General features: G+C 45.7%; 1 protein-coding gene across 13 annotated transcripts in view; it reads right to left on the bottom strand.

Moving 5' to 3' along the window:
* Window positions 1-12,333, bottom strand: part of LOC102907684 (protocadherin gamma-C4) — a 200,658-nt gene that overhangs the window by 108,588 nt on the left and 79,737 nt on the right. The window contains exon 1 of one of the 13 annotated variants that reach the window (XM_042264446.2): window positions 6,888-10,914. The exons of 11 other annotated variants lie outside the window; for them this stretch is intronic. In XM_042264446.2, the coding sequence (XP_042120380.2) occupies window positions 6,888-9,296 (2,409 nt within the window). In that variant the 5' untranslated portion in view covers window positions 9,297-10,914. One more of the 13 variants, XM_042264433.2, reaches the window with a different exon arrangement.

Here is a 12,333-nt window from a genome sequence, read left to right as displayed (position 1 = left end):
AGAGGCAGGCGGATCTCTGTGAGTTCGAGGCCAGCCTGGACTACCAAGTGAGTTCCAGGAAAGGCGCAAAGCTACACAGAGAAACCCTGTCTCGAAAAACCAAAAAAAAAAAAAAAAAAAAAAAAACCTTAAGCACAAATAGAAACAGTTCATCGAGGTGTTTTCCTGTCGTAGAAATAGAAAGGGGGGGGGGAGAGACTGTGGGTTTTCGGCTGCTTCCTCTGATAAAGGGGCACTTATTAGTTCACCCTTACAAAAGTGTCACACTAGAAACCGTGTTAGGAGCAGGAACTGCAATGAGAGGCATTAGGAATAATGATCAGTTAATGTCAGGAAGAGAACTCCAGCTGAAGAGATAGTAGAGAGCCACTGTGACCAACCAAGCAGCTCTATCCAAACAGCCCCATCCATGCAGGATAATAAGAACTGCCCCCATTGACAAGAGTTTCGTGATAAGAAAGTGAAATCTTATCAGCGATGTCTGACCAATAAACTGAAAGCCTAGACTCAGTGAAAACTTGAGTGGTTACAAATACTTAACTATCAACGTACGCAACATGAAAGCAGAGAGGCAATTATCATAACAGTAAAGGGGAAAACCCAAACTCACAGGAACCAAAGGAGTGTCATCGATAGGAAACTTGGACTCAACTGAACCGCACAAGGGCTCACTTCTCCCACAGCTCTCCTGGCTGATGAGCGTGTCTGCATAGTTGGGCTGCGGGAAGATCAGGTGACTCTTCCCAGAGTCAGGTGTGAGGGAAAACTCTTGAGAATAGGTCTGTAGGAAAGCTTGAACCCCTTGCACACCCACAATATGTGATGGTGGCACCCCAGTCAATCCACCCGGTGTAGCCTGCAGCAGATGCGAAGCGTGCCAGCGCCTTAGCCTAAGGGCCAGCAGCACCAGTACAAAGACTAGGAAGACACAGGAGACCACAGCCACTGCTACTACCAGGTAGAGCGTGATATCAGAATCAGGGTCCGCAGGAGTGTTGATACCACCCAAGTCAGCCAGGATGTCCGGGATGCTGTCTGCCACAGCCACTGTCAGAGTGACGGTAGCAGAAAGAGGGGGCTGACCATGGTCCTGAACAGCTACCACGAGGCTTTGCTTGAGAGCATCTCTGTCTAGCAGGGTCCGAGCCGTGCGTACTTCGCCTGAGCGGAGCCCCACTGTGAAAAGTCCAGGCTCACTGGCCTTGATCAGACGGTAGGACAGCCAAGCATTCTGTCCAGAGTCTTTGTCCACTGCCACTACCTTGGTCACTAGATATCCGGCCTCTGCTGAGCGGGGAGCCAGCTCCACCCCAGTGGAGCCATCAGTTGGGAGGGAGGGGTACAGGATCTTGGGAGCATTGTCATTCTGATCCAATAGAAACACAGTCAGGGACACATTGCTGCTGAGTGGTGGACGGCCGCTGTCACTTGCCGTCACCTGCATTTGCAGATTTCGAAACTGCTCATAGTCAAAGGATTGCAGAGCATAGAGCACACCGGTGTCAGAGTTAATGGAGACGTAGGAGGAGAGTGGTGCTCCCTGGATGGTGTTTTCCACCAAAGCGTAAGTAATCTTAGCGTTCTCGCTGTCATCGGGGTCGTGGGCGGTAACTGAGAAGATGGAGGTGCCTCGGGGGTTGTTTTCAGGGAGGTAGACTGAGTAGGAGGTTTGAGAGAAGGCAGGTGGATTGTCATTGATGTCAGCTACATACAGGGTGATGTGAATCTCTGTGGACATGGATGGGGTTCCTCTGTCTGTTGCGGTCACTGTGAGGTTGTACTCGGAAGCTTTTTCTCGATCAAGAGTCTGGGCTGTCGACAACCTATAGTAATCATCTACTGAGTTTTCTAATTTAAAATAGGGGTTCTCCGGGATGGAACAGACAACTTGACCATTCTTCCCTGAGTCTTGGTCATGTGCATTGAAAAGAACGATTACCGTCCCTGGAGGCGCATCTTCCCTCACCGGGCTAAAAAGAGATGTAATGGTCACTTCCGGCCGATTGTCGTTTACATCTTCTACCATAATTACCACCTTGGTCCGTCCTTTCAGCCCCCCACCATCTTCAGCCTGAATCTCCATTTCATACAATGAACATTCTTCATAGTCCAGAGTTTTCGCTACTGTCAATTCTCCGGTGTTTTCATGAAGATGGAATGACATAATGGACTGTTTGTCATTAATTTTCCGGAATTTATATGTCACCTTTCCATTGGCACCCTCATCCGGGTCGCTAGCTCTTACTGTGAACAGCAGGGTGCCCGGGGCCACGTTCTCAAGGACTTTCACGCGGTAAAACGGTTGGTCGAAAACAGGGGCATTGTCGTTTGTATCCAACACTGTGACCTGGATGAGCGCTGTGCTGGAGCGGCGCGGGTCGCCGCCATCGGAGGCGGTGAGGACCAGGTGGTGAATGGGCTCTTCCTCTCGGTCCAGGGTGCGCTCCAGCACGAGCTCTGGGTTTATAGTTCCATCATCTCCGGTTTGCAGGTGGAGAGAGAAGTGTTGGTTGGGGCTGAGCTGGTAACTCTGGAGGGAGTTCATGCCCACATCTGGATCAAACGCTTCTGGGAGTGGGTACCGTGCTCCAGGGGCAGCAATTTCGCTGATTTTTACTACCAAATTTTCGGCCTCAAATTTCGGCGCATTGTCGTTGATATCAAGCACCTCTACTTCCACCCCATAAAGTTTCACTCTGTCTTCAACCAGGACTTTAAAGCTTAGGAGACAGGGCGCGCTCTGGGCGCACAGCTCCTCCCGGTCTATCCTGCCTGCGGTGACTAAGCTGCCGCTTCGCGGGTTCAGAGAGAAAAGCTGGGTCTTACCTTTGGAGATGATGCGGACTCCGGGCTCCGCGAGCTCACGGGGCTCTAGTCCCAGGTCCTTAGAGATATTTCCCACTACATAGCCCTTTTCTGTCTCTTCCGGCACTGAATAGCGGATCTGCCTGGCGCTGGCCTCCCACAGCATCATCCCCAGCAGCGCGCACAGGAGGGTGAGTCTTCCGCAGGGCGGGCGTCTGGTCCCGGCAGCCATTGTTGCTTTTGCTACGGAATTTTCTCAGAATTCCCTTTGTGCCCACTTACTCCCTAGGCCCTTCTTTTCTTCCTACAACTGTCCGATGATACTCATTCCTCAGGAGAAAGTCAGAGCGCTCCAAGTTAAAAGGTTGATTGTTGCTATAGTCCGGGAGCCAGTTTGTAGGGTACGCAGGCAGGGCTTTGTGTAGTCGCTGACGTGAAAATCCGGATGGAGCGCGGAGTTTTTCTTTCAGTTGGTGAACAGCGGCGCTCAGAGTCCTAAATCGTTACTACACCATCTGAAACGTTACATCCCTTCCTTCTCTCTGCTCCTTTCTCAAGCCCTCTTCTCTTCCCCGTCTTTCTTTCTTCGTTTTTCTTCTTTGTTTCTTTCTTCCTTCACCCCTTCTTTCCTCCTTCCCTCCTTTTGTTCTTTCGAGAAGGTGTCTTACAGAAATGGAGTCGTTAGGCTGATCTGGATCAAGCAATCGTGCCTCAGCCTCCGGAGTACTTGGTTCTCTACTCGTGTGCCCCCATGAAATATTTGATTATCGATGATTGATAAAGAAAATAGTATTCGCTTCTTATTGTGATTTAAAACTTTCTAAGTATTTTCTTGCATTTATACTTCAAAAGCAATGACCATTGTGGATGTCTGACTTGTAAATGAAGTGGGATGATATTTCTGCATTAATTTCCCAAACATTTTGGTTTAACATTAACCTAAATCATTTAAAAATTTGGTTTGTACACACTCCATAAATTGTTACAATTTTATTTTTATGGTGTTTTGTTTTGCATATGTCTTTACAACTTTTAGAGGTAATTTTGATATGAAAGTTATACAACATTCATATTTCCTTCATACTTGTATGATACACATGTTCATTTCATAATTATATTGGCTCCATTTTTTTTCTGGCAGGACCTCATTATGTAGCCCTGGCTGCCCTGGAACCGCTATATAGACTAGATTAGCCTCACATTCACAGAGATCCTCCTGTCTCTGCCTCCAGTGTGCTGGCATTGAAGGCATGCACCACCAAGCATGGCTCATAATTACACTGAATAAGTGTACAGATGGATTATCCATTTTGAAGACATATATTTATTCATTTTAATGATAAAATTAATAGTTAAAAAACTTTTGTGTTATATGAATAATTTTACTTGGACAATATTTATACATTTTTCTTACCTTACATATTAATGTTAAAATCTTAACAAGACAAAGATGTTTGTGTGTGTGTGTGTGTGTGTGTGTGTGTGTGTGTGCTTTTAAAGACTAGGTCTCACTGTGTAGCCCTTGGTTGTCCTGAAACTCACTCTGTAGACCAGGCTGGCCTCAAACTCACAGAAATCTGCCTGTTTCTGCCTCCCAAGTGTTGGGACAAAAGATGTGCTGTCACTAGGGCCAGACAGGATTGAGGTTTTAAATTTCACATTCATGTAACTATTTAAACTTTTCCACTAGTTCACAAAGGATTTAGCTTTTGATGTGAATACATGATGCATGTACAGTTATTGGGAAAATAAAAATTAACATTTGGAAAAAAAGCAAGTTTCAATTTCAATTCTTCATTGTGTGTGTGTGTGTGTGTGTGTGTGTGTGTGTGTGTGTGTGTGTGTTGCTGGGGATGGAACCTAGAACCTCAGCATGCTAGGTAAGTGTTCTACCACTGAGCTGAGCTATATCCCCAATCCTCATACAGTTTCAAGGGCTGAGAAGTGGCCCAGTAGAAAAGAAGTTGCCTAGGTTATTCAATTTTATTTTTTTAAAGATTTATTTATTTATTATGTATACAGCATGTATGACTGCAAGAAGAGGGCACCAGATCTCATTACAGATGGGTGTGAGCCACCATGTGGTTGCTGGGAATTGAACTCAGGACCTCTGGAAGAGCAGTCAGTGCTCTTAACCTCTGAGCCATCTCTCCAGCCCGGTTATTCAATTTTAAAGTGGTCATACATTTCTTATTCTAAAGGCCATTTAAACTTAAGTAATAATTTAGGAAAAAGAACACAAAATACAGAATGAATATTTACTACTAAGAAGTAAATGGTAAGTGGTGTTATGTGAAGAAGAACTATGTTTTTAAGGATGTCATTTATGAAATTATGACTGCCAGAGGACACCAAGCAAAGACATAGTAAGTATGAAATGGCAGTTTTGTATTCATACCTAAGAGTAGCTTTTGGTTTTAAGAAGCAATAACTCAGAACTCACTACAAGGATGGTGGGAAAACCTTTGCGGCTTCAAATTATAAGATGAATCCAGTGTTTTTCTCTTCGCCCTTCCCTTTTCAAAGATTAGATGTCAAGAATCGGAGGAAGGCAGCCAGGTGGTGGTGGTGCACACCTTTAATCCCAGCACTCAGGGGGCAGAGGCCAGTCGGGTTTACAGAGTGAGTTCCAGAACAGCCAAGACTACACAGAGAAACCCTGTGTCAAAAAAACAAAAACCCCAAACCAAACTAAAACAAACAAAAAGAACCAGAGGAAGGGACTAGAGAGATGGCTCAGCAGTTAAGAGCACTGGCTGCTCTCCCAGAGGACCCAGGTTCAATTCCCAGCACCCACATGGTGGCTCACATCAGTCTATAACTCCAGTTTCAGGGATCCAATACTTTCCATGTTCTGACCTCTAAGGGTACCAGGCATACAAATGATGTCCAAATGTACATGTAGATAAAACACTCATGCACATAAAATGAAAATTATATATATATATATATACACATATATACATACACACACACACACACACACACACACACATATGAACCAGAACAAAAGAAATGGGAGTGTTAGTATCTTCAATTCTTTTCTTTCTCTCATCTTCCCCTTCTATTGTGGGCATCAAACTGAGGGCCTAGAGCATCCCGGAAGTAGTGCTCTACCACTGCATCCCAGCCCCAATCGTTCCTTTTCTGTAGGATGTCACAGTTCTCCCAAACGCATAGAACGCAGTGAGATGAGTCTGAAGAATTCAGCAACTCCCTTTCATTCCACAAACACACACAGTAGTTTTTGTGTCTTTTTAGGGGACTCATAAAGCCACGACTGTTAGGTGAGTCTAGGAAGCTAACCACAGGAATAACCGCAAAGAAAGTGAACTATTAGTGAAATCAGTGAAGGGAGATACCAATGAGTAGTTTCATGCTTAAAGATGAAGTTTTTTTTGTTGTTGTTGTTTGTTTTGTTTTTTGAGACAGAGTTTCTCTGTAACAGAGCCCTGGCTGTTCAGGACTCCCTTTGTAGGCCAGGCTGGCCTCAAACAGATCCATCTGCCTCTGCCTCCTGAATGCAGGGATTAAAGGCATGTGCCGCCATCACCTGGCAAATTATTACGTACTCTAAATTTAATGCTTGTCTATTTATAATAAAATGAGAAAGAATGGTGGCTCAGACTTGTAATCCAGCCTCCAGGAGACTGAGGCAAGAGAATCTCCCGTTCTAGGCTGGCCTCTGCCACACAGTATAGTAACTTCCAGGCAGGCCTGGATACATTGTGAGTCATGAATCAGGGCCATCCTAAAAGTTACCTAGCAAGACTCGGTCTCAAAAAAGTGAAAACCAACAGGTAAACTTCAATCACTTTGAACAAAGTGTCCACCTATTTTGTTGTGACCCTCTCAGTACTATGTGGATATTTCACTACACTGTAAACCTGTAACCTTTTGAATTTCTTTCTGGAACTTATTTTATAGCATAATTCACCTCACTTCACTGATGAAAGGAAATAGAGCCATTTTAAATTTTTTGAAGAGGATTCACAAGACCAGAAAACGTGCTGTATTGCTATGTAAATATAGACAGTTGTGTAGTTCAAGAAGGGGGAAGCAAAGGTTTGAATGGAACTCACCGCTGTTAGAGGTTCCGGGTGGGAAGTCGGCTCACCGGAATCACAAAGTGGAAACAAGGCCCCAGATGACTCCGGGCAAAGAAGGCCTTGTCCTGAACTCAATGGCTCACTACATTTTAGGAAATTATACTCTGTCTTTCCGCCATGTGCACCGTACAGATTATAGGAATACGGCAAAGTACCGTCGCTGTAGTTGGGGGGAACCACAGGTCCAGACTCAGAACCAAGTCCAGGCTGAAAGCAGCCCCAGACAGAGGGGCTGGAGGAGTGTCGCAGTCGAAGCGCTATGGCTAGAATCACAGCCAGGAGGAAAAGCACAGAAATCAAGGCCAAGGCCACCACCAAGTAGAACTGCAGCTCCGCTTGAGGATCAGGGAGTAGTGGGTGGTCACTGAGGTCTGGCAGGGCCTCCTGCAGGCTGTCAGCGAACACTAGCAGCAGCGTGGCAGTGGCCGAGAGCGGTGGCTGTCCACCATCGCGAACACCAACCAACAGGCGCTGCCGCGCAGCGTCCTTGTCGCCCAAGGCACGCGCTGTGCGCACCTCGCCAGTGCGCAGCCCCAGGCTGAAGAGCCCGGGATCGCTGGCCTGCAGCACATGGTATGACAGCCAGGCGTTGTGTCCCGAGTCCGCGTCCACAGCCACCACCTTAGTGACCAGGTATCCGGGTTCGGTGGCGCGCGGTACCATATCGAAGAGCGCGGAACCGTCGGGCTCGAGCGCGGGGTACAGCACGCGCGGCGCGTTGTCGTTGCGGTCGCCCACCAGCACGCGCATGCTCACGTTGGCGCTGAGCGCGGGCGAGCCCTGGTCGCGCGCCTGCAGAGTCAGCTGGAAGGAGCGCAGCTGCTCGTGGTCGAAGGCGCGCTGAGCGAACACCACTCCGCTCTGCGCGTTCACGGTCACGTAGGACCACAGGGATTTAGGCTCCAGGTCGCTGGCTATGATGGAGTAGGAAATGTGACCATTGGACCCCAAATCGGGGTCCGAGGCGCTGACTTGAGCGATGGAGGCTCCAGGTGGGTTGTTCTCGGCAACAAACACCAAGTAGGAGGCCTGGTGGAAAAGCGGAGGGTTGTCATTGACGTCACCAATGTGTAAGGTGACTTTTATGCTGGAGGAGAGGGGTGGCTTGCCTCTGTCAGTGGCGGTGATGGTGACGTTGTATTCTGGGGTCAGCTCTCGGTCTAAGGTTTTATCTGTTACTAGTTTATATGAGTTTTTAGAAGAAGGGATTATTTTAAAGGGCACTTCACCGTCTAGTCGACAATTAACCTCCCCGTTTTCGCCAGAATCTCCGTCGTTTATTTTGATCAAAGCAATTAGTGTCCCTGGCGCTGCGTTTTCTAGAATCATTTCGAGTAGAGAGCGGACTGTTACTTCTGGGATGTTGTCATTTTCATCTTGTATATTAATTTCAACTGTACATTGTGCAACCAGGCCTCCACCATCCCGCGCTTCCACTATTATAGAATATTCTCTGATTTCTTCAAAATCCAGTGTCCTCTGTGTTGTAATTTCTCCACTCTTTGAATTGAGACTAAACACTTGCCCATCTCTGTAGAAGGAATAAGAAATCTCCGAATTCACGCCCTCATCCTTGTCCGTAGCTGTCACCTGAAGCACAGTTGTGCCTGGAGGCACGTTTTCCGGAAGGCGGACTCTGTACACTTCCTGGTTGAACACCGGAGGATTATCGTTGGCATCAGTGACTTGAATCCGAAGTTCAGTGGTGCCACTTAGGGGAGGATTCCCGCCGTCTAAGGCAGTCAGGACTAATCGGTAGTAATTCTGTTGCTCGCGGTCTAAAGTTTTCTCCAACACCAATTCCGGGTATTTACGACCATCTTGTTTTTCTTTATTCACTAGTGAGAAACTAGGGCTAAGAGAGAGTTTATAATTCTGTAGCGAGTTTAAAGCAATATCTGCATCTTCTGCTACTTCTAGAAGGTATCGGGTGCCTGGTTGTGCAGACTCACTTATTTGCAGCTCTGAGGAAGTGTGCGTGAATTTTGGCATGTGGTCATTAATGTCCTCAAGCTCCACGCTCACGTCATAAAAGTTCAATGGATGTTCAGCAACGGCCTCAAATTCCAGAACGCACACAGGCTTCTTCCCGCAAATCTGCTCCCTGTCCAGCCTGCTGCTCACTAGCAACTCCCCGCTGGTTGCGCTCACACTAAAGTAAGGCTTCTCAGAACTGATACGCAGCTTTCGCGTCGGTAGCTCCTGGACACTGAAGCCCAGGTCCTTGGCGAGGTTCCCCACTACAAAGCCCGTGGGCATTTCCTCGGGGATCTTGTAGCGGATCTGCTCAGAGAGCGCGGGGCAGAACAAAGACAGCAGGAAGGGAAGGAGCATTGGCCGCCTCTGCACCCGGCGCGCCCTCTCGGCAGCGCCCTCCCGCATCCTTCTGGTTTCCCTTTGCTTGCTCACCAGTCTGGAGACGCAGGATTACAAGGAAGCTCCGTGCTGCGGATATTCCGGGCTCCAAATGGACTTTGATGTCAGTTCTGGCCCACGAAACGATTCTTCTTTTGCTTGGAAGAAGCGGTGTAAAGGATAAGGCGGAGAAAGGGCGACAGGAAAGCGCTCTGCGGCTGCGCAAGACATGGAGCTCCAAGCTCTCCAATCTGGCCAACAGCGGCGCCCAGAGTCCACAGTAGGAAACTGCAGCCTCTGCTATTTGGAGATTCACCCCCAACTAATAATAGAACAATTGTGCCTAACTAAATAAGTCATATTTTAATATTCACATACTGAACAACAGATTTTAAACCTCTTTCATATATCTTTTTATTCTTTCAAGATTGTTGGAAATGCCACACTGTTTTTATGCAAACCTACATATATTGGTCCATTCTTTGTGCATTCACTGTGCTTTTACCTAAAGCAAAGTGTTACCCTTTTGAGTGAGAATTTAATAACTAATATGGCATTAGTCTTACCATCTGAGCCTATTGACTATTAATTTCACAAATTTATTTCTTTTTTGGCTATGTTATATTGAAACTGCTTTTATTCCTTTTTTTATTTATTTCTATAATTCTTCCATATTTCTAAGTAATCAATGCTGTTTCATAATGTTTGGAAACATCAGTATTGTTGCAAATTATTTTTTTGTGGTTGGGCAGATCTGTCCCGTTCCTCAGATGTCCTTTCTTCCTGGTAATGTCAACATTTTCTTTATTCCTTCTTTAGGAGATACTCATTTGAGAAGACTGTCTCAGTGATGTAGCCCAAACATAGTACAGCCTGCTAGTCCCTGCTTTTCTTATTTCCAAATCGTGTAGTTTCTGTCTTATTCTTTATATTACATTAATTCATTGTAAAAAAGAATTACTGGGGAAATGCTTAGCTATTTGCAATACAAATACACATTATTTCTTTACCCATGCACTACACTATTGTAATGTAGTGAGTTTGGAAACTGGAGAAATCGAGCTCATAGTGAGCCCATTACATAAAGTTACTGAATATAATGACATTTGATTGAACTTTATACTCAATTAATTAGTTTTGGAAGTGATGGAAATCAAACCAGGGCCCCACACGTACCAGGCAAGAGACAAACAAACCCCTAACAAAATGACAAAGTGCCAGTGATACAGTTGTCTTCTCAAATGATTGTGCACCCAGATGTTACAGAAAGTAGGACGTTAATTTCTACTCCAGTGTATGTGCAAGATGGGGTGGAACACTGCCCAGACCTTGGGAGATATCCTTCTCCACAATCACAAAAGTCTTACCTTGTCTTCCACTTTTGACTGGTGATAAACTAGGAGTTAGCTTTATTCAAATGCTACAAGAAGGAATGCAGATAATGTGTATAACTCCGTCATTTTCCCCCCCTGGAATTGGTTAACTTATTTAGAATTTGTTTGTCATTCTTGAGCTCTTACCATTTCAGATGGATATGAATGCTCACGAAAGTCTACTGAAATGGATTCCTCAGTATTTTACAAAAGCTTCTTTTTCTTTCTTTCTGTTTCTCTTCCTTCCTTCCTCTCTTCCTCTCTCTCTTTCTCTCTTTCTTTCTTTCTCTTTCCTTCCTCCCTCCCTCCCTCCCCCTTCCTTATTTTTTTTTTTAAAGTTTTATTTTATTTTTTTTTTAAAGATTTATTTATTTATTATGTATACAGCGTTCTGCCTGCATGTATACCTGCAGGCCAGAAGAGGGCACCAGATCTCATTACAGATAGTTGTGAGCCACCATGTGGTTGCTGGGAATTGAACTCAGGATCTCTGGAAGATCAGTCAGTGCTCTTAACCTCTGAGCCATCTCTCCAGCCCTGTTTTTGTTTTTGTTTTTGTGACAAGGTTTCTCTGTGTAACAGTCCTGGCTGTCCTGGAACTTGCTTTGTAGATCAGCCTGGCTTCGAACTCATTGAGATCCACCTGCCTCTGCCTCCTGAGTGCTGGGATAAAAGACGTGCGCCGCTGCCGCCGCCACCCAACTGAAGGTTCAGGTTTAGATTTTGTTGCTTTTCTTTTGGAGGGAAGACTAATTACTGGTTCAGGATTTAGATTCCATTGGTACAGACCCGGAGAAGGTCTATATACACACACTCAACATTCACGCACTGGTTTCACCTCCTGCCAAGTTCCCTATTTCAAAATGTGCTTGTGGTTTGAGGTATATAAGCAGTAGCGAAGTCTAGTGAATGCTGATTAGAGAAGCTGGCCTCAAAAGATGTTTAAAGCTGAGAAACCTTGCAGTGCCTACTTGTAGACTAATATAATTGTGACATATTTGATGATTACTAAGGTAATTACTGAGGATTTGGAAATCTCAATTACTTTTCTGTAGTGCTAACAGAATATACATGTGTACAAGTAGAAAACGTATTGTGTGTGGTAGATAATTAGTTCTTAACCAAATGAGTAATGAAAATAATGGGATGTTTTAAAGGTTGAACAATGTCTTGTCTAAGATTTTGTTGTTGTTTTGTTTTTCTTTTTTTTTCTTTTTTTTTTTTGAGACAGGGTTTCTCTGTAGCTTTGGAGCCTGTCCTGGACTAGCTCTGTAGCCCAGGCTGGCCTCGAACTCACAGAGATCTGCCTGCCTCTGCCTCCCAGAGTGCTGGGATTACAGGAGTGTGCCACCACCGCCCGGCCCTTGTTTTGTTTTTCGAGACAGGGTTTCTCTGTGTAGCTTTGGTGCCTGTCCTGGATCTTGCTTTGTAGACCAGGCTGGGCTCGAACTCGCAGAGATCTGCTTGCCTCTGCCTCCCAAGTGCTGGGATAAAAGGCATGTGCCACTGGCCTTGTCTAGGCTTTTTGCACGGGCCTTTTGTGGTGTGTTTTGAGACAGAGTGTCACATAGCATAAGCTAGCCTTGAACTTAATAAAGCACCAGAGGATGACCTTGAACTTGTGATCCTCCTGCTGTCACCCCACCCCCATGTGCTAGGATTACAAACATGTGCTACCCTGCTCAGTTTAT

Source organism: Peromyscus maniculatus, chromosome 19 (genome assembly GCF_049852395.1).
Source record: "Peromyscus maniculatus bairdii isolate BWxNUB_F1_BW_parent chromosome 19, HU_Pman_BW_mat_3.1, whole genome shotgun sequence".
NCBI lineage: Eukaryota > Metazoa > Chordata > Mammalia > Rodentia > Cricetidae > Peromyscus > Peromyscus maniculatus.
The sequence above is the reverse complement of the archived record's forward strand: the minus strand, read 5'-3'. Positions and strand labels throughout refer to the sequence as shown.